This window comes from Moschus berezovskii, chromosome 19 (genome assembly GCF_049115385.1).
Source record: "Moschus berezovskii isolate FMDL1 chromosome 19, NW_MosBer_1.0, whole genome shotgun sequence".
Taxonomy (NCBI): Eukaryota; Metazoa; Chordata; class Mammalia; order Artiodactyla; family Moschidae; genus Moschus; species Moschus berezovskii.
In genome coordinates, this window is record NC_142478.1 from 72,701,921 (window position 1) to 72,722,894 (window position 20,974).

The window sequence follows — 20,974 nt, forward strand, 5'->3', positions numbered from 1 at the left end:
TGCCAGGAGCAGCGGCGGGGAGACAGCGCCGTGGGCAGCGGAGCAGGGGGAGTGAGCGTCCTTCTGGGTCCTGGGGACCGGGGCTGGCGGTGGGGACACCGAGTACTGTTTAGGGGTGTGTCCTTGCTAGATGCTTTCTTGCACAACTCTGAGGTCGGATGCTTCTCCTTTCCTCTCTTCTTTCAGATGAGGGAATCGGCGTTCAGAGAGGGGGAGTGACTTGCCGAGGTGGCCCGGGGCTGGGGTGCGGGGGGTGATTTGACAGACCTGGGGAGGCCTCCAGGCTCTTCCACGCAAACACTGAAAACCGGGGCCCTCAAAGATTGTGTTGACTTTAAAAAAAGCATAACAGGAGAGTAGGGAGTTAAGTTTTATTTGGGGCAAAATGGAGACTATGGCCTGGGAGGCAGAATTTTAGATAGCTCTGAGAAACTGCTCCAAAGAGGTAGGCGGGGTCAGTATATATATGATTTCAGTGAAGGAGGTCTGTGCAGTCAAGCACACATTTTAGGAGAAGCTTCCTGCTCATCTTGCGAAGGCTACTGCTAGCCACAGGAGCAGATGGCTCCATTAATGATCTTAGTGCTTTTGTAGATATGAAAAGAGCCAAGAATTAGGCTCATAAAGTCTCCTGGAAATGTCTACCTGGTGGCCTGTTCTTCCAGCTTCTCCCAGAGCACAGAGTACTTCCTTCTCCGTCTCTGCCTTGGACCCTTTTCAGGGTGTGTTGACGGTCAGCACCTGCAGCGGCTAGTGACTTAGTCCTTGCAGAGGCAGAAGGCAAGAGACACTTTTTAGCTGGCAATGGCTGGGATTACATGGCAGAGTCCAAATTCAACTGGAGGCCCAGGACCCCCGAGCTTTTCCTCAGAGGACGGTCAGGGCCTTGGCTGCCAGTGGGGTGGCGACCCTGCCTGTCAGCGGGAAGGGCTGGGTTCTGGGTTCCCTCTGAACAATGGGGTTCAAGCCAGGGAGGCACCGTTAGCCCCCTCGCACCAAGGCTAGGAAGGTGGTCTGCCCGGGAAGGGGCCCTCTGACTGCATGTCAGGTTTTACCGTGACTCTCATGGAGTCGGCAACACCCTAGATTAAACACATGCTCCTTCCTCCAGTATTTAGGGTCTGGGCAGGTGAGGGAAGTAGGCAATTTAAGAAATGCTTTTAAAGAAGGGACTTTCCTGGTGGTCCAATGGTCAGGACTTCGCCCTCCAATGCAGGTTCCCGGGAACTAAGATCCCACTTGCCTTGTAGTCAAAAAACTAAATCACAACAGAAGCAACATCAAGACTTTAAAGTAGTCCATATCAGAAAAATCTTTAAAAATAGAAACTGCCTTGATATTGAGACAAACATCAAAGGATCTAAAAGCCAAGTGAAAACAGGACCTCTGTGTTTAAGGTGAAATGTCCATACCCAGCCCCTCAGAGTGCTGGCTCCCCTGTCCCGCCTTGATCTAGGCCAAGGGTGCTCCAGAGAGGGATTCGGGACCAGCCCTGTGACCCTTTCACAGAAAGGGGAAGGCTCAGAGAGGTCTGCGGCTTGCCTCAGGTCACACAGCCTGGGGGTGGCAGAGCCAAGATCCTAACCCACTGACCCCAGCCCTTGCCCCTGCACCACCTCGCTGCCTCCCCCACCGCGACCCCAGGAAGCCAGGGCCCCACCCACCAGGGGGCGTGCCGGCTGGGGCGGGTCCCAGGCCAGTCTATGGGCTGGGGGGTTGATGTAAAGGACCCTCGGTGGTCTACGGGTTGGATGTGGTCCTCCCTCCCGAGGGACTGTCTTAGTTCGGGCGTGTTGGCTCTAAGAAGCAGGAAGCTATTGAATCCTGCTCCAATCAAAGGGTGTTTGCCGGAAAGGCTGCAGAGGAGGAGGCCGGGCAGCGGAAGTTGGGAAGCTTGGCTCCTCGCCCCGCATCCACAGAGGCCCTCTGCTCGGCCTCCCCCTCGGCCAGCTTCCTCTGAGCGTGCTCAGTTTGCCAGCCCCCGTTTGTTTTCTCAGCCTGTGTCCCAAAGCCTGGGGAGGGGTTCGACTGGCACAGCTGACCTCTGGGCACTGGGTCAGGTGTCTAGTCTGGCTGCATCCACAGGGACCCTGAGAGGGGCCGCATGAGGACAGTCATGTCCACAGTGAGGATCTGATGGGGACTTCCCTGGCCGTCCAGGGGTTCAGACTCTGCACTTGCACTGCAGGGGGCGTGGGTTGGATCCCTGGTCGAGGCCAAAAGTGAAGGAAAAAAAAAAGAAAAAGAACTGTCATAAGCAGAGGCCCTCCCTGGGAATGGGGCCCAGGTTAGTGTGTGACCCACGTTGAGAGCTGTGTGATTGCAGACAAGCCACGTCCTCTCGCACCACCTGTTCCCTAACCCACAGCTGTGGGTAGGCGCCTCGGGTCAAGCCGTGAGCCCACGGCAGATCGCAAACAGGAAGGCTGAGGCCCCGCAGCAAAGTGATTGGGCTGGGGACGTGCAGAGACCTGTCCCACAGCCTCTGCAGCCCAGCTGCTGGAAATGGGTGCTTCTTCCTGGGCCCCCAGGGTCCCCCGCCAAATCACCTGCTTCCCGCAGCGGCTGGGGTGGGGGGTCAGGGGGCGAGGGGTTAGTGAGTAGGGGGTTAAGGGATGGGGGTGAGGGGGTGGCACCCCAAGGGCAGTACTCAGACCTGAGGGAGCCTGTGGGCGGGGCAGGCTCCTCAGGGCTGGTCTGGGTTTTGTGGGGGGCAAGGAGTGTGAAGGAGCCCCTGCTGTGTTCTGTGAAGCTAGGCGCATGCCCTCATTTTTCCACGAGGGGAATATCCTGTAGAGAGCCTTGCTGCCTGCAGGTCACAGCAGGTTAAAAACCAGGGCTCGGGAGCTGGAGAGACCCAGCCTGAATCCACCCCCACCACCCCAGCAGCACAAGTCCTGCCCCCTGCTCCCACTCCCACCCCAGGGTGGACCGCTCTCTCCCTCCCACCAAGGCCCACCCAGGCCTCGTCTTGGCCAGTCCTCTTTCCTCATAGCTCACCTCTCACCAGGCAGGGCAGGTCAAAGGGCTTTGTGGCAGTCTTGGAGAGTGTCGACACTGCCTACCACTCCCCATTGGCTCAGCTCTGAGAAGATGGGAGGGTGGTTAGTATTTTTGAGGGCTTCCCTAATAGCTCAGTTGATAAAGAATCCATCTGCAATTCAGGAGACCCCAGTTTGATTCCTAGCTTGGGAAGATCTGCTGGAGAAGGGATAGGCTACCCACTCCAGTATTTTTGGGCTTCCCTTGTGGCTCGGCAGGTAAAGAATCTGCCTGCAATGAGAGAGACCTGGGTTCGATCCCTGGGTTGGGAAGATCTCCTGGAGAAGGGAAAGGCTACCCACTCCAGTATTCTGGCCTGGAGAATCCCCATGGACAGAGGAGTCTGGCAGGCTACAGTCCATGGGGTCGCAAAGAGTCGTGTCCACGACTGAGCAGTTGGATGAATGGATGGAATGAATTAAAAAATAGTAAAGTGAAAGTCGCTTAGTCATGTCCTTCTCCAGGGGATCTTCCTGACCCAGGGACCAAAACTGTATCTCCTGCATGTAATTCATTGCTGTATTTTTAAATTAAAGGAAGCTTAATGGAAAACTGACAAAAATCTCAAAACTAATCTAACCCATAGGGGCCCTGATTCCTCCTCTTCAGGAAATGTGGGGGGAGGGGGAGCTTCCTCCTTGGCTGGCTCAGTTTCCCTCCTACAACCCCTCCCGGAGAAACCCTCTCTAAATATTAATTCCTGCATATTTTGGTCCTTTATCTGGAAATCTCCTGCCCTACAATGTGGACTATTTGCAGGCTCCGGAAGGTCTCAGAATCACCAAAGGCAAGAGAAAAAAACACATTCCTGGACACACCAGAGGGTATCTGATTCAGCTGGTATGAATCAACAGCCGGGCTGGGGGTTTTTAATTCCAGTCCGAGGATTGCGTTGGGGATTAGGGGACACCTGCAGCCATTCTGCACTCTGACCACCAGAGGGCGCCATGGACCGAGGTAAACGCTCCCCCTTTGCGGTCTCGTTCCTCCAGACAGGTTGCTGTCATCAAGGGCTTGCCGGTCAGACAACAAGGCTAGGGGTGAACCGTGCCCCGTGGGACAGGAGCTTCCACAGAGGAGGAAGCTGTCAGCAAAGGGGCTCACTCACAGCGGGCCGTGGGCACCTGTGATCCTTGCACATTTGGACTCCAGAGCTCAGAGAGGAGTTTCCAGCTTGGAATTCCGATCAGTCAGTCTGTCCTGCTTCTGGGGTGTGCTGTTTACCCGGCCCTGAGCTCAGAGAGCAGCCCGTCTGTTCCGATGGGAAAGCCAAGACCCAGGCAGGGGCAAAAGCTTAGTGGCAGCTGCTCTGGCTCCCGGCCCACCTAGAGTTCTCTGTCCTGCCAGGGAGGGCAGAGGGTGGACCCCCAGGAAAGTTCAGCTATGAGTCAGCTCTGAGCGCCCAGGGGATGGGACAGGGGCTGCTGGCCAGGGATAGAGCGGCCGGCGGGACCCTGCTTCCGCAGCTGCGGGTGGCCGTGGTGATTCAACTTCCCTCTGCCAGCCTGGAGGGGGGCCCGCCCCAGACTGGGAGACGGAGGAGGGGTTGGGATTGGGGAGGGGCGAGGGAGGGGCATTAAGGGGCCCGGTGGGCCAATTCTTCTGGGTGCTGAGGTCCCACGGGATAACTGTGGCCAGAGATTAGGTGGTGCCGAGACTGGTCCTAGGTTGAAGCCTCCTGGGGCGGGGGATGGTCCTTGAAGATGGAATCTCTGAGAGGTTAGGAGTTTTTCATCAGGAAGATACCCCTCTGTGTTCGTCTCTATGGCGGGGGCTTGCCTTGGCGCTGGGCCTGATCCCCCACTGATGCGGGGAGGACAGACAGGCTGACCACTCCGGCTGGGGGGGGGTCTGCGGACGGAGGAGGAGCCCCGAGCGGGCGGCCTGGGGGCGGGGCGAGGCGGCCCTCCCGGCTCCGGGGGCGGGGCCTGACCCGAGGTGGCGCCCCCGGCCTCGGCCCAGTTTTCCGGGTGGGGCGCGTGGGGCGGCCGCGGAGGCGGGGCCTCGCTCTCCGCCCGAGCCTGGCGGGAGCCGCCGCCGCTGCCGCCGGAGCCGCCGGGAGCCGGAGCCACAGCGCAGGCCCTGCCGGGGCCGAGCTGAGCCGAACTCGCCGCCTGACACCGGCCGGAGCGCGGGGCCGGCGCGTCTGCCCGCTGCCGGGCCTGGGCAGTGTCGGACGCAGCGAGCCGGACCCACCGGCACCAACCCGGCGCGGGAGCCCGGATCGCCCCCCACCAGGCCTGGCGTGAACTAGCCGGAGGACCCGGGGACTGGACCGAAGAGAAAAGGGATGGAGGATTCCGTCTAAGCGTAGCGTGGGCACTCGGGCGGGAGGAGAGTGGAGACCTCGCCTGGCACGGGCAGAGGTGCCCGGAGCTTACTAGGCCAGGCTCGGGCACCAGAGAGCCTGGCATCCCAGCTGAAGCGACCTGGGCTCAGGTCTCCCTGCGCCGAGGACACCGCATAGCTCCTGGACCTCCGCTGCCGCAGGCTGGGCGCCAGAGGCTGTGCCCGCACCTGCCTGAAACGGGCCGGGTCCAAGGTGGGGCTCTCTGGTGGCCCAGAGCTGGTCACCGGGGAGCCGGCCTCCTGCCGCGGCCCCACTGGTACCCATGTGCCGCTGCCCGCTGGAGCACCATGACGGCAGGATGACGTCTGCCGAGGCAGTGGCGGTGGCAGGCGACCCTCGGTGGGCCGGGTCCGCCGAGTGGCCCCCTGACGCCCCGCAGGCTCTTCGGCGGCCTGGCCGGGCCCGGGTGGCCGTGGCCGCGCTGGTGTGGCTACTGGCGGGAGCCAGCATGTCGAGCCTCAACAAGTGGATTTTCACGGTGCACGGCTTCGGGCGGCCCCTGCTGCTGTCGGCGCTGCACATGCTGGCGGCCGCGCTGGCCTGCCACCGGGGGGCGCGGCGCCCCTTGCCCGGGCAGGCCCGCCGCCAGGTGCTGCTGCTCAGCCTCACCTTCGGCGCCTCGATGGCTTGCGGCAACGTGGGCCTGAGCGCCGTGCCCCTGGACCTGGCACAGCTGGCCACCACCACCACGCCGCTCATCACGCTGGCCCTGTCCGCGCTGCTGCTCGGCCGGCGCCACCACCCGCTGCAGTTTGCGGCCATGGGTCCGCTCTGCCTGGGGGCCGCCTGCAGCCTGGCCGGAGAGCTCCGGACGCCCCCGGCTGGCTGTGGCTTCCTGCTGGCGGCCACCTGCCTCCGTGGCCTCAAGTCCATTCAGCAGAGTGAGTAACCTAAGTCACTGGCTGAGGCGGTGGGGACCTGGGTGGGACTGTGGCCTGGGGGTCCCTGAGAGGGGGTGTGGCCGCTATCCCATTTTACTGATGACCAAACTGAGGCGTGTGGCTTTGGAGGAGTCAGCAACTGAGGCTCAGAAAGGGCCAACTGCTCAGTGATTTCCTGGCCTCAAACTTCGGCTCTAGAGGCCCAACTGGTTTTGTTCCCATTTGACACGTAGAGGGGCTTCCCCTGGGCCATGTAAACAGCGGAGGCAAGATTTGAACCCAGTCAGACTGTAAAGAATCTGCCTCCAATACAAGAGACCCAGGTCCAATCCCTGGGTGGGGAAGATCCCCTGGAGAAGGGCATGGCAACCCACCCCAGTAGTCTTGCTTGGAGAATCCCATGGATGGGGGAGCCTGGCAGGCTACAGTCCATGGGGCTTCCAAAGAGTCGGGCACAGCTGAGCGACTTTCACTTCACTCATGCAGATTTCATGCTGTCCTAGTGATGTGGCATAAGACTGTGGACCCAGAGGAAGGCTTGACGGTGGGAACTGGTGGGAGAGAAAGAGGGCAAGATGGTAGCCCAGGATTTGGAAGTGGGGCAGAGGGGTGGGGCTTGCTAAGTCAGGGAAGGGGTGGTATCTTCTGGGAACTGCAGTGTAACAGGCCCTATGCTAGGTGTTGGCTTTGAGTTGTCATGGCAACCACTACTTTCATCCCCATTTTACAGATGATGGAACTGAGACCCAGAGAAATTCATGATTTTCCCAGAGTCACATAGCTCCAAAGGACCAGAATCCTGGTCCATGTGACTCTGGACCTCAGTTCTGATGGAAGAGGGTTGGGGGCACTGGGCAGAGGGTAGGGTGGAGACTCCAAACACAGACCCTACGAAATCACTCTGCTGGAGAGTGCTGATCACTTTCCTGCCTGTCCTACTGAGGGTTCTTTGAGTCACAGCCCCCACCTTGTCTCTGCGCCTACTCAGGGTAGAGAGGCCTGCGTTCCAGCCACATGTGGGCTCATAATTCCTGGGCGACCTGGGGTGGATCTGGATCTTGTCTGGGCCTCAATCTCCCTATCTGTTTGGTGGAGGAGGTCAGAGTTGATAGAGTCCCAGGGCTTTCTTCCTCTCCCTCCCTTGTGGCTCTGAGATCCTATGACCCAAGCCTGGAAGAGGGAAAGGGTTGCTCCAAGGGCACTGGACTGGGGTTAGGACAACCTGCAGCCAGGAAAGGTTGAAGTCAGAGCTCAGGCCTGCCCTGGAATCAGGACCCAGAGGCCCTGTCCCCATCTTCCAGGGCCCTGAGGCAGGGCCAAAGCCCAGTTCTATTTTTGCCTTCAGGTTACTTGAGAACTGGGGCCTGAGCTCTGGGCATGAGTCAGTGGGAAACTTGACCTTGTGCCCCGCCCTGAGCAGGGCCAGAAGGCTGGGAAGGCCCTAACCTCAAGGCCCATACCACACCTGCTGAGGCCCAGCCTCCTCACCCCAGAGGAACCCTGGCCAACAGGACAGGCTGTGGCCAGCCAGGCCTCAGTCACACGGACGGGGGCTGGCAGGTGCCTGGCATCAGGCTGCTCCTCGGCTCTTCCAGCTCCCTTATTGTCTCCTGCCTGCCCCTGAGGCAGGTTGGATGCTTGCTCCAGGCTCCCAGAGGACCCTCTGCATCCCCCATCAGGACTCCACATGCCTTGTATTGATATTTTAGCCACTTGGTTACCTGTCTGCCTCCCACCAGGCAGGCAGGAGCTCCGAGAGGGCATGGCCTAGCTTTGGGGCAGCTCCATGTCCCCAGCACTTGACTTGGGGCCTGGCGCAGGTAAGGTACCACTTAAGCGATGAGTTTATTAATGGTCTGATGGAAGAATTGGTAGGCTTAAGCTATTTGGCTCAGGATGCTAAGGAGAGAGCTTAGGAGGCTGGAGGTCCCACTAACAGAGATGGGAGCCCAGCGCAGAGGTGGGTCAGAACAGACTGGAGGCAAGGGAGAAGGTGGGTTTTGGACAAGAGGAAGTTACTATTCGCAGACTTTCCAGGAAAGTCACCAGGGCCAAATTTAGACTAGAACGTGAGTGACTAACACCAGCTCCTTTCCTGATGGCAGACTCCAAGGGAGCAGAGGGTGAAAGCCCAGGGCTAGGAGTGCCCAGCCCTCCCCTCCTTCCGGGGCCAGTTGCAGGCCTGGGGCCCACACGTGGAAAGGAGTGATGCTGCCTCTCCGCTCACAGAAAGGCTGGGAGATGGGGGACCAGCTTGCTGAGCCTTGTCCTCTCTGCTCACAGAAAGGCTGGGAGATGGGGGACCGGCGTGCTGAGCCTTGTCCTTGGCCACACCCACCTGCCTCAGGTTGACCCAATTCCCATCCGCTGAGCTCTCAGGCTGGTGGGGAGACACCCTCAGAAGGAGCGACCACAAAGCAGGCAGGAAGTGCTGGAGCCAAGGTGGGCACAGCTGTGATTGGGATGGCTACTTCTCGGGGAGACCAGAGAAGGCTGCCTGGGGGAGGAGGCAGGCAGTGATGGTGACAGCCAAGCCCTGACTATGGGCCCATGCTGTGCCCAGCTCTTCACACGGCCAGAGCAGGAAAGGCATTCTGGGAGCGGGACACAAGCCCTGCCAGGGCACGGGTGTCAGCCAGCGGGGTTGCACATAGGGGGTCATGACAGCCGCCATGGGCAGCAGTTGCCCCTGGGCACAGGTCCTGCGCTCAGCACCTCACATGCCCCCCATAAGGGCATGTTGTCATTTTGCCCGTGCTCCCGCGAGGGGACAGGCATAGAGAGAGGGTGACCTGTGTGATATCACACAGCTCGTGATGGAGCAGAGGTGGGATAAGCCCGAAGCCAACAGAATGGTGTCCAGAGGGTGTTTGTCTGCATGTGGCTGAAGTGTGGCGTGTTCAGATGATCAAATGGAAATGCCTTTGGAGGAGGAGAGGTTGAAATGCAGGGTTTGGGGTAAGCAGGCAGGGAAGGGGTCGCTGAGGAGGCCAGATGACAGGTTGGTGGGGTAACTGGCTCTTTTCCTGGGCTGGAGGGGACAGTGTATATGGGGAGGGGAGGGCTGGAGGGGACAGTGTGTGTGGGGAGGGGAGGGCTGGATGGGACAGTGTGTGGGGGGAGGGGAGGGCTGGATGGATTACAGAACATGTGCACGGGCCGAGCGGGGAAGTTAGGGCCTGCCTGCCTGCCTCTCAGAGAGTAAAATTCACCAAAGGTGAAGTTCACCTGCAATCCTAACCACCTTCCAGTGACTGCACCTTGAACACGCAGGCCACAGGCAGCTTGTAATGGTGCTAAATTTGGAGCCACCGAACAGGAGGCATTCCAGTTATCTGTTCATTTCTAGAAATGCTTGACAGAAGGACTGTTGCCTAGAGAACAAAGCCAAAACATCAAAATGAAATCGAGAGAGAAATAAGATTTCCCACTCTAAGCATAGCCTCTGAGTAAGCGCCTCTGTGGTTCTTTGGAAAGTGTGTATCAGAAAACGGATAGAGGCTGGGAGGGGCTGGGGAGACCTTACTCATCTCTCTCCACCAAGACTTGGGAGAAGGCACAAGCCGCCGATGCCTCTTTGCAAGCACTGTCATTTCCGCTCAGCCATGTGAGATTTTATGATGGGCCCTGCTTCCTTTGTGAACCAGCTGGATGGTAGCATGTGTACACACACAGGCGCACATGTGCAAGATGCTGGGATGCCCTCTTTCCTTGCAAAGCCCAAGGTTTCCTCTGTGTCCTGGATTTGTCTCAACAAGCTCCAGCTTCCGTAGCGAAAGGTGCTGACAGTCTGCGGTAAACTGTGAATGACAGGGACCTTCCCTGGTGGTCCAGTGGTTCAGACTTCACCTTCCAATGCAGGGGTGCAGCTTCGATCCCTTGTCAGGGAACTAAGATCCCACATGCCTCTTGGCCAAGAAATCAAAACGTAAAACGGAAGCAATATTGTAACAAATTCAATAAAGACTTTAAAAAAGGTCCACATTAAAAAAAAAAATCTTAAAAAAACAAAACACCCCCCCACAGTGAGTGACAGCCGGGCACAACGACCTCCTTGTTGTGTCTGTCAGCCCAGCGGTCACAAGTGATTGGACGTGTGACTCAGACGGTTTTGAATATTTTCAAACTCTCTCTCTTGGGACGCAAAGGCCCACGTAGCTAGTACGCGGCAGAGCTGGGAGTGCTGGAGGGAGCAAGGTGGGAGCCACACTGTGAGGCTCGGGGTGCCAGAATGGCCGAAGCCAGGAAAGCAGACTTGGGGCCCCTTGGCTCAAAGCTGGTTGTGAGTCCAGGGCCTGGGGAGCCCCTCAAGATTTTTTTTTTTCCATGTTTACTGATCAGTGGGATATCACAGATTATTGTTTCAGCTTGTGGGAGGAGTCAGTGATAACAGGCTTATTTCTTCTGTCTTTTTATGCTTACTGACCGAAGCTTACCTGATAAGGGCTTTATGTACATTATTTTAATCTGCATATTTAAGGTTTTATTGGGGCTTCCCAGGTGGTGCTAGTGGTCAAGAACCCGACTGCCGATGCAGGGAACATGGGAGACTTGGGTTCGATCCCTGGGTCAGGAAGGTCCCCTGGAGAAGGGCATGGCAGCCCACTCCAGTCTTCTTGCCTAGAGAATCCCAGGGACAGAAGAGCCCGTCGGGCTGCAGTCCATGGGGTCGCAAAGGGTCGGACGTGACTGAAGCAACATAGCATACACAAGGTTTTATTACCCTCTGACTCTGCAGGTGAGGAGACCTAGGCCTCCAGAGGTTAAGGGCAGGTCACAGCTGGCCAGGAGCGGACAGGGTCACCACCCAGGCGGCCTGACCTTCCCGTCGCAGAGCGGGAGCCCCTCGTTCTGCGGAGGGGCTGGGGCAGGCTTCCTGGGGGTCGTGGCGGGCTGGCCTCGCGGGGCTCGTCTGGCGCCCGGGCTGACGGCTGTTGCCCTGGTTCCAGGTGCCCTGCTGCAGGAAGAGCGGCTGGACGCGGTGACCCTGCTGTACGCCACCTCGCTGCCCAGCTTCTGCCTGCTGGCCGGTGCCGCCCTGGTGCTGGAGGCTGGCGTGGCGCCGCCGCCCGCCCCCAGCGACTCCCACCTCTGGGCCTGTGTCCTGCTCAGCTGCCTGCTGTCCGTGCTCTACAACCTGGCCAGCTTCTCCCTGCTGGCCCTCACCTCGGCCCTCACGGTCCATGTCCTGGGCAACCTCACCGTCGTGGGCAACCTCGTCCTGTCCCGGCTGCTATTTGGCAGCCGCCTCAGCGCCCTCAGCTATGTGGGCGTGGCGCTCACCCTTTCTGGAATGTTCCTTTACCACAACTGCGAGTTCGTGGCCTCCTGGGCTACCCGCCGGGGCTTCCGACAGAGGGACCAGCCTGGCAAGGGTCTCTGAGACCTTACGGGGCACAGGGACCACCCGGGACTGCCCCGGCCCGAATCCAGCCTTGGCCCGTGGCCACGGGAGAGCGGGCAGCCACTGGGGCCGTCGGGGGAGCCACAGAGGCTGCAATGGAGTCTCCTAGAGAGCCCTGGCTCCTGTACCTGCCTGCCTCTCCTCATCACTGACCCCACTCACCACTGGATGGTGGGTCCAGGCACAGTCGCTGTGCTTGTCAGAGTATTTATGACGATTAGGGTCAAGTACCGCGCTGAAAATTGCTGGCTACGCTTGGAAAACCTCACCAATGTTCTGACAGTGATGGTGGTGATGATGGCGATGACTCTTGGCGGTCGCACAATCCTTCCTCCAGGAAGTGGAGGAGGCAGCTAGGGGGCCCAGGGAAGGGCAGCTTTGCAACTGGGCTTCCCTAGGGAGCTGGGGGTCGTCTGTGCCAACTCCAGGCAGCTGCTGTGGCCTCAGCCCTGGGCCCCCCAACGTTGGGTCTTCCGTCCTCAAATAAACTATTTTTGCTTGTACACCTGTGTCATTCCTCGGGGTAGCGGCCAAGGAAACACAGGCACACAGCCGCCCACCCAGAATCACGGACCTCCTCCTGCGCTCACTGGGGCCTGGCCAGCCCCGCCATCTGCCCAGACCGCTGCTCGTGGGACAAGGTCAGGCCTGGCCCCGTGGCCTCTCCCCTCTCCCCTCCTTCGTTGTCACTGTTCAGTTGCTAAGTCATGTCCGAGTCTTTGTGACCCCACGGACTGCAGCAAACCAGGCTCCTCTGTCCTCCACTGTCTCCCGGAGCTTGCTCAAACTTAATGCCCGTCGTGTCGATGATGCCATCCAGCCATCTCATTCTCTGTCGACCCCTTCTCCTCCTGCCTTCAATCTTTCCCAGCATCAACGCCACCTTCAATCCACACCTGCTCCCATCAGGCACCCCGTGACACCCAGCCGCCCACTGGAGTCTCCGCACATGCTGGTCCCCCGTCTGTGGTCCTCCTCCTACATCAGCTTTTCCCTTCTCGTGGCTAAACCCTTGCCGGGGGTGAAAACCCAAACTGTACAACTCTCCTCTAAAAGAAAAACCAGAAAAGAAGCCTGAGGAAGGAAAGGCCTGGGTGAGGGGCCATGTCCAGGGCTATGGGCGCAGAGGGCAAGGAATGGGGTGGTTCCATGGAAGGAGGAGCACTGGGGGTGGGCGGTGGAGTGTCTGGGGAGCTGGCCTGACCCCGCTGCCTCACTTCCCATCCTTCCCTTGGCTGTAGGCATTTAACTCCAGCTACCCACCTGTCTAGTGCAGGCCACCTGTTAAAAACCATAAGGTCCCTGCCTGGGTTAGAGAGACTGGGGACTTAATCCCACTCTGCCCGCTTCACTCTGCCCGGGCAGGTACCTTCCCTCTCTGAGCCTTGGTTTCCAGATTTGCAAAATGGGCTGATGATCCCCAGGGAGAGGATTTCCAGTGAGGACCTGGTGGGCAGGGCCAGGGGTGGAGAGGGACAATGGGGCCAGTGGGCTTGGTTCCGAGTGTGAGCTAGTCATCCACTCTCTCTGAGGCTGTAGGCCCATCTGGAAAATGGGAGGATGGGAGCTTGGCCAGGCCGGGGCTGGGGTCTAGAGGGCCTGGGACTCAGAGAAGACTCATTCATTCCTTTGTGTGGCCGGCATTCGTGGTCAGGGCTACACGGAGGGTCGGCCCCAGGCTGGGGTGGGGGTGGCGAGGGCCTGGGGCTGAGCGCCTGGCACAGGCAGGGCTGGTGCAGGGTTGCCTGCCCTGGCCTCTATGCAGGCGGGTCTAGCGGAGGGGAAGTGGGCCTCGGCTGAGTCACCAGACACCCACCCTCTGTGTGAGTCAGAAGCCACCAGCCCAGCCCTGTCCTGGTGCAGCCTGGATACCTCCTGGCTCCAGCCTGAGGCTTGGCCAGACGGGACAGAGGACGGATGGTTTGCGGCGGGTGGGCCCCCCTGGTCCTCAGGACCCTTCCCCTTTCAAGGCGCCTCCTGCAGTGCCCTGGGCCCCTGGGAGTGCTTGGCTTCAGAATGAGCCTCCTGTCCGATCAAAACCAGCCCCCGGTGGGGGTGGGGGGGGCAGAGGGGAGTTGGAGCTGTGCCTGGCCTGGGGACCACCCAGCATTGAGGTGTTCCCCTCAAAGTCAGAGGTACACCCCTCCTAATCACTCCCTGTTGGAGTGGGCACGGTGAAGGCTGGCCTGAGGGTCAGAAAGCCTGGGGGTGTGTCCTGGTCCCCTTCCTCACCGTCTGGCCTGTTTGGTTTCCCCTGGCTTCAGAGAACCTCGCTGTGAGGGGCTCAGGAGGTGATTCCCGTGGACAGCCCTCTGGGCTCTGCTTCTGACCTGTCCTGCTACCTCCGGTGAGTCACGTGGCCTCCCCAGCCTCCCTCTTTGTACCCAGTCCCGGCTGGGAGGCCTTCTTGGGATGACAGATGTCGCCTTCCTTGCGGGCAGTTCCCTACCCCACCCTTCCCCACCCCACACCAGTCTGGGTTGACAGCCACAGTTGACGGTCACCCAGCTCCCCACGCCTCTCCAGGCAGAGCCGCCAGCGCGCCCCGCTCTCAGAACCGGTTTGTCGCTGAGCTGTCTGCTCACCGCCGTCTCCCCAGGACCAGCACATAACCTGGTGTGGATGGAGTAGGCGGGAGATAACACCAATCAGAAGCAGGGGCCGGACCTGGGCTCGAACCCCGGCCTTGGCATGTCTGAGCTGCGTGATCCTGGGCAGGGGTTTTCCCCTCCTGTGCCTCTTGTGTGTTAAGGGTGGGGTGGGCGGGGGCAGAGCCTCACGAGCCCGTTTGGCTCTGGGAGGCTGCAGGGGCTAATACGGGGCAAGTGCTTAGCGATAGTGCCTGAGACTGGATGAAAAATGAACCAGTCGATCTAAGAAAGAAATGAGAAGTTTCATTTGCACTGAGTTTGAAGACAGTAACCCGGGAAGAGCATCTCAGAAAGCTCTGAGAATTGTTCTGCCCGTTAGAAGTCAGGGAACAGTTATGTAAGTAGTTTTGAGACGGAGGGCTGTACATCAAATCACATATTATTGACAGTTTACGTAATCCGGGTCTAAGCGTCGCAGTGGTGGATCATGTGACCCCTTACAAGTGTCAAGAAGGGGCGTTATCTCTTGAGGCGTTGTCTTGATGCCGGGAGAAATGCTGCTCTTTGTGGCTGAGCAGGTGTTCCTGCCGGTGGGGTGTTCTGGTCGATGCGTACATGCAGATGCAGAATGCACAGTACGAGAGGGGAGGTCAGAAAGACCGAGAAGAATTTACTGTGTTGAGCTTTTCCCTGTCTCGCCATAAGGCGTGGATTGTATTTCACAAGCTTACTAGGTCCTTGAGCCATGTGAGCAGACTGGCTCACTCCAGGTACCTCCCAGTTCCTCTCCCAAGGCTTCCGTGCTGTGCGCTCCCGCCCCGCAGGCTTCCCCTACTCACCCAGGGCCCCAGGGCATGCCCTCGGCCAGGCTCCCACTCCCTTGCCCTGCCTCGGAGGAAGCTGGCTCTGTGCTGGGCATCCTGCCATTGTGGATTCAGAACAAAGCCGCTGCCTTGTCTCAGCCCCAGCTGCGGGGGCGTGGGGGTGGGACGGTGGGGCCCTGCCCACCCTCCACAGGGGGGCCTTGGTTTCTCATTCCAGGGGGCCAGGGCAAAGGGGGAATCTCGCTCCGGAATCAGCTCAGGGATCTCAGGAAGCGACCATCATCACACTGTTCCCGCTCAGTGGCAAGTACTTGCGGGAAATGATAGAATACTGTAGCGCGCCGTGGGAGGTTTCCATCGGGCAAGGACCAGGATGGAACAATGAACACTTCTGATAATGGCCTCCCGGGATCTCAGCTTCCATCTGCGTCCTCCTGACCGCCATGGCCACCATGTGCCTCCTGCCTCCTCTGAACACCACCAGGCAGTTCTTGTTGCCTGGGCTGGGCGCTTCTCTTTACACGCTGAAACTTTCTTTGGCGGAAGGACCTTTCTCCATGCTTCTTATGCTCTAGCCAACATCAGATCAGCTGAAGCGAGCTTGCCAGTAGATGAACCAGCAACCCTTCACACCTCTGCCAAGTTTCCCAGGTGATCCAGTTCAACCCTCATACATACAGAAAACGGAAGCCCAAAGAGATGGCTGCAGTCTGTCCAGCTGCTGTAACAAAATGCCGTAGACAGGCGGCTTGTGAACAAGAGATGTATTGCTCCCAGTTCTGGAGGCTGGAAGTCTGAGGCTAGGGCATCAGCATGGCTGGGTGTGGGCCTGCTTCTGGGTCATAGGCTTCATTTATAAAGGTACTAATCCCATTCATGAGGGCTCCACTCTCATGACCTCACTGCCTAATTACCTCCCAAAGGCCCCACCTCCCAGCGTCAACACGTGAATTTCAGGAAGACACGTTCAGGTTATAGCAACCATCTCGCACAGAGATGGAAGAGCAGGGCGTGGTCTTCACCTCCCAATTCTTGGGGTTCTGCCACTCTGCTCCCCACTCTGCTGTGAACCACGGAGCCAGGGTGTGAGGTTATAGGGGTGCGTGGGGTCTGCCCGGTTCACATGAGGGGTCTGCTGGGTGTTCCCCAACTCTGTCAGCAAAACATTTTTTTCTTTGGGGAAAAGGCATTACCGATATTTTGCCAAAGGAAGTCTAGAAAGATTTGTGGGCTTGGACCCTCTGGGGACCTCTCAACCCCAACGTCTCCCACTTAGGATGTGACATCCTTCCTGCCATATCCCATCCTAAATATTAAAAGAATAACTTTAAAAAGAGGTTCCAAAATCATATCTTCTCAACGATGAACAAAAATTACATAGAAAGAAGGAAACACACCACAGCACCCAAGTGCCGACTTGAGGGTGGGATTGTAGATGCGCTATATTTATTTTCCTTTTCCCACAAATAAGCCTTTATTTTTAAAAACACATTTCTGAGGGTTCCAGTTCTAAGACTGAGTAAATACAGTCTGTCCTTCCCCCGAATGCAACCAACAGCCCAGGATGGAACGCAGGAAGCAGCTCTCTGAGGACTCTCAGAAAGAAGTGGTGGCAGGTGGACTAGGAGAGGAAACCAGAATTTGGGATATAAAAATCTGATGACGAGTCTCCTGTTTTGCTTTTTACCCTGATATCTGCTGGCCTGGTCTCCGAGGCAGCGTGAATCCTGGGACTGTGCAGTGGACGTGGAAAGAAAGGCCTCCAAGAGCAGCCTTGTCTTCCTGGTCTGAGGAGTAGGGAGGGAGGACTCTTCAGGACAGAAATCCCCTTTTTTGTCCTTTTTTTTCCCCCTTATATAGTCCTGGCCCTCGGCAAGCCTCATATGAAGTGGAAACCCGGTGGCAGCAGTAGCAGTGGAAGCCAGGAAAACACTTAAAGCTCAGAGGAACTCCTTTTGACCCAAAGAACTGTGGTTGAAAGATTTGTGTGGTGGGGAGGAGTCCCCTTGCTTTTTTCCCTCTCTTCATCCTGTCACCTGGCCCTTGAGCAGAGACTTGGTCACAGGATGCATGCAGCAGGGCAGGGAGACTGAAAGCCCCAGTTCTAGCTGAAGGACCAGGGAAAGGGTGGCCTTGAAAACTGGAGAGCATGGGAGAAATCATGGAGAGCAGGAAGCTTGAGAAATGGATCCCACAGGCTCACGTGTGTGGATCTGACCCCAAACAGTGTTCCAGTGACTTTGACACTACTGGGAAGACCACGCAGATTTCAGGCTGGCCCCTGGGTGGCACTAGCTTAGGACAGATTTGACCTAACATTGCAAAAGCTCAGAAAACCAACCATCAAACTCTGGCACTGTTAAAAAAAAAAAAAAAATCAGCTGAGTAAGTTTTTAAAATCCTGTTGGCTTTATTCAGTGATTCATGAATTGCGAAGCATCCATCTAGCAAACAGAAGGGGCCCCAAGGCCCCTTCTGAGGGACTTTTAGGGGCAGGAGGGAGCAGGCACAAGGAAGCTATTCCAGGCAGAAAATGGCTTTGGTTATTGCAAGTCTACTTTCCTTAGGGGATGGCCAGAGCCTATCAGGCTGATTACCTAACTTGTGCTGATCAGGTGATTCCTGATTGACTGGTTTAATATTCCATTTCTGGAAGAGCCGAAACTGTAGCTAAGTCTCGGTTTGGTGACATTGGTTTTAGAATTAAGTGACTCCATTTAATGCTGTTCTCTTGTTTTTAATGGCCCACACGAGGCAGACCAGAACTGATCCTAAATGGATCAACTGCCTCCTAAAACAAAGACTCAACATTTTCCATAGGATTTAACCAAGACCTAGAGTCTCATAATATATTCAAAATGCCCAGGACAGAATCCAAAGCTACTCTACATACAAAGAACCAAGAGAGTCTGAACGCCGAGATGACCCCAGTGTTGGACTTATCAGAAAAGGACCTTAGAAATAAAAAGACAGAAAGTCTCAGCAGAGAAATAGGAGATATAGAAAATCACCAGTTAAAAAATTTTCAACTAAGACAATATATCAATCAAAATTTACAAATATACTGAATGGTCCTAGTAGCAGAACAACAGAGGAAAATCTGTGAACTTGAAGACAGGTCAAGAAAATTAGCTACAATCAGCAGGATGTCCACCTCTGCCAAATGCCTGGTTGCCTGGAAAATGTGAACGTTCCTTTACGTGATAGAGGAGATGCTACAGATGTAACTGAGGTTATGGACTTTAAAATCCAGACTGTCTGGGTTACTGAGCGGGCCTTGTCCAATCACATGAATCCTTAAAGGCAGAGATTTTTGTCTGACTGGATTCAGAGATGCGGCAGGAGGAAAGGTCAGGTGTTCAAAGCCTGAGGGGGATTCAACTACCCTCCTGCTGTTGGAGGAGGCCGCGTGGAGAGCACTGAAAGGAACGCGGGCAGCTTCCAGGAGCAGAGCAGCCCCCAGCTGAAGGGAGGAGATGGGTTCGTCTTCAAGGGACTGAATTCAGTCAACCGTCTCAATAAGCTTGGAAGCAGAATCTTTCCCCAGAGCACTGAAAGGAACATGGGCAGCTTCCAGGAGCAGAGCAGCCCCCAGCTGAAGGAAGGAGATGGGTTCAAGTCTTCAAGGGACTGAATTCAGTCAACCGTCTCAATAAGCTTGGAAGCAGAATCTTTCCCCAGAGCCTCCAGTTAAAAAAAACAAACCAAAACACACGTGGCTTCAGCCTGACAAAACACCTTGATTTTGGCCTTGTGAGACCCAAAGCAGAAGACTGTAGCTTCCCCAGTGGCTCAGGGTAAAGAATCTACCTGTAGTGCAGGAGGCGCAAATTCAGTCCCTGGGTCGGGAAGATCTCCTGGAGGAGGAAACGGCAACCTACTCTAGTATTGGGAAGGTAACAGGCAGGAAGGCCTGGTCTCCAAACGGAGGAAATAGGCTGCAAGTGTCCTTATCTCTCTCTCAGGCGGCAGGAGGAAACAAACTAGTGTTACATTTTTTTTCCCCTTCTCTGTACAAATTTAAAAAGAGGTTTCTCTTAAAATTCTGTGTTGCCATAAGGACACCTGGCTCCACCTCAGCTTAACTTTTCTCAAACCTTGAGCTAACCAGTGCATTTTCCTTATGGAAATGTTTGTCTTAAGCTATGCTGATGTCTATGCATTTACCCCCGACTCTGGTCTCCAAGTCGGTTCTGCCTAAAGGCTCAGAACCGACTTGACAAACCAGTGTGTTTTACTCACATTGCTCTCCTAATCTGTTAATGAAACCATATATTTGTATGGGAGTCTGCCTTTCCTCAAGAACCACCTCAACCCTTTTATGGCCTGGGGTGACTCACCTGGTGCCAACATTATCTCAGAATGCAATGCACCTTGTGGGTGAGGGGCCTGGTGCCATTCTCTGAGTTTTGAGACATTTCCTTTTCTTTTTTAATTAGCAGACTGCTAGTAGCTATACAACATCCAGCTAAAGACTAGCAGGGGGGCACTCTTTCTGCCCCCTTCTGATGTCTATGTCAGAAGCTTTCTCTGTCTCTTTTATACTTTAATAAAACTATTACACAAAAGCTCTGAGCAATCAAGCCTCGTCTCTGGCCCCGGATTGAATTCTTCTCCTCCGGAGGCCAAGAATCCCAGCATCTTTCATGTTTCAGCAACAACCTTTCAGTATTCTTGCCTTGGAAGTCCCATGGACAGAGGAGCCTGGAGGGCTACAGACCATGGGGTGGCAAAGAGTCGGGCGGGACTGAGCACACACGCAAGCAGAAGACTCAGTTAAGCCCAACGAGACTCGTGACCTACATAAATTGTGAAGTAATAAATAGGTATTGTTTTTAGCCACTAAGTTTGTGGTAGTTTGTTATGGTGGCAAGAGAAAACTAATACACTATCCAATAGGAATACCAGTGAGAAGTAGTAAGATACTAATTTAGGTAGATTCAAAAAGTTAAGTATGTATGTTAAAATCTCTAGTGCAACCTCTGGAAAAACTATACAAAATTAAAGTGGAATAATTAAAAAATACTAGCAATCCAAAAGAAAGCATGAAAAGGGAAATAGAGGAATGAAAAAAAACAGAAAGGATAAACAGAAAACAATAAAATGGTAAACCTAAACCCAAATATCAATAATTTGGGCCTAAACACACCAATTAAGAGACAAATTGAAGATATAAATTAAAAAAGTGAAGTGAAGTGGCTCAGTCGTGTCCGACTCTTTGCGAACCCATGGACTGTAGCCCACCAGGCTTCTCAGTCCATGGGATTTTCCAGGCAAGGGTATTGGAGTGGGTTGCCATTTCCTTCTCCAAAATTAAAAAAAGACCCAACCAAATGCTGTCTACAGGTTAAAAGTAAAAGGATGTGAAAAGATATATAATGCAAATACCACTTAAAGCTGGAGTGGTTATATTAATGTCAGACAAGAGACTTCAGAAAATTAAGAAGGAAAATAGACACTGCATGTTGATACAAGGGTCAGTTCACCATCAAGATGTAACAAACCTAAGTATGCATGCACTTGACAACAAAACTTCAAATACATGAAACAAAATTTATAGAATTGAAAGGAGATGTACACAAATCCACAATCTTAGTTGTACACTTCAACAGTCCTCTCTCAGTAATCAATACAACAAGGAAACAGAAAACCACCATCCATCAACTGGTCCTAACTGACACTTACGGAACACTCCAGCCCAAAGAACCACCTCCCCCTCTCCAAGTGCATAGGAAACATGCACCAAGACAGACCATAGCCTACATTGTTAAGTAAACATTAACAAATTTAGAAGGAATGAAATCATACAAGATTATGGTCTCTGACCTAGATGGGATTTAAAATGAGAAACCAACAACAAAGAGATGGTGGTAAGATTCCCA

General features: G+C 55.6%; 1 protein-coding gene across 3 annotated transcripts; it reads left to right on the forward strand.

Annotated features, from left to right (window-relative positions):
* The first annotated feature begins 4,634 nt into the window (after positions 1–4,634).
* Positions 4,635–16,383, forward strand: SLC35E4 (solute carrier family 35 member E4). Of its 3 annotated transcripts, none has more exons than XR_008683029.2 (3): positions 4,635–6,273; positions 11,223–14,024; positions 15,310–16,383. XR_008683029.2 is itself a non-coding variant. In XM_055404495.2 (2 exons), the coding sequence occupies exons 1-2, from the start codon at positions 5,655–5,657 to the stop codon at positions 11,654–11,656; spliced, it is 1,053 nt and encodes a 350-aa protein (XP_055260470.1). In that variant the 5' UTR covers positions 4,635–5,654; the 3' UTR covers positions 11,657–14,396. The 3 variants fall into 3 exon arrangements, 1 of the variants encoding a protein (XP_055260470.1); XR_008683031.2 differs by lacking the exon at positions 15,310–16,383 and having other exon boundaries at positions 11,223–12,771; positions 13,942–14,372; XM_055404495.2 differs by lacking the exon at positions 15,310–16,383 and having other exon boundaries at positions 11,223–14,396.
* Positions 16,384–20,974: the final 4,591 nt, after the last annotated feature.

Coding starts and splice junctions, on each gene's coding strand:
- SLC35E4 (XM_055404495.2), top strand. CDS start 5,655: ATGTGCCGCTGCCCGCTGGAGCACCATGACGGCAGGATGACGTCTGCC. Junction 6,274..11,222: donor CCTCAAGTCCATTCAGCAGA/GTGAGTAACCTA, acceptor CCCTGGTTCCAG/GTGCCCTGCTGCAGGAAGAG.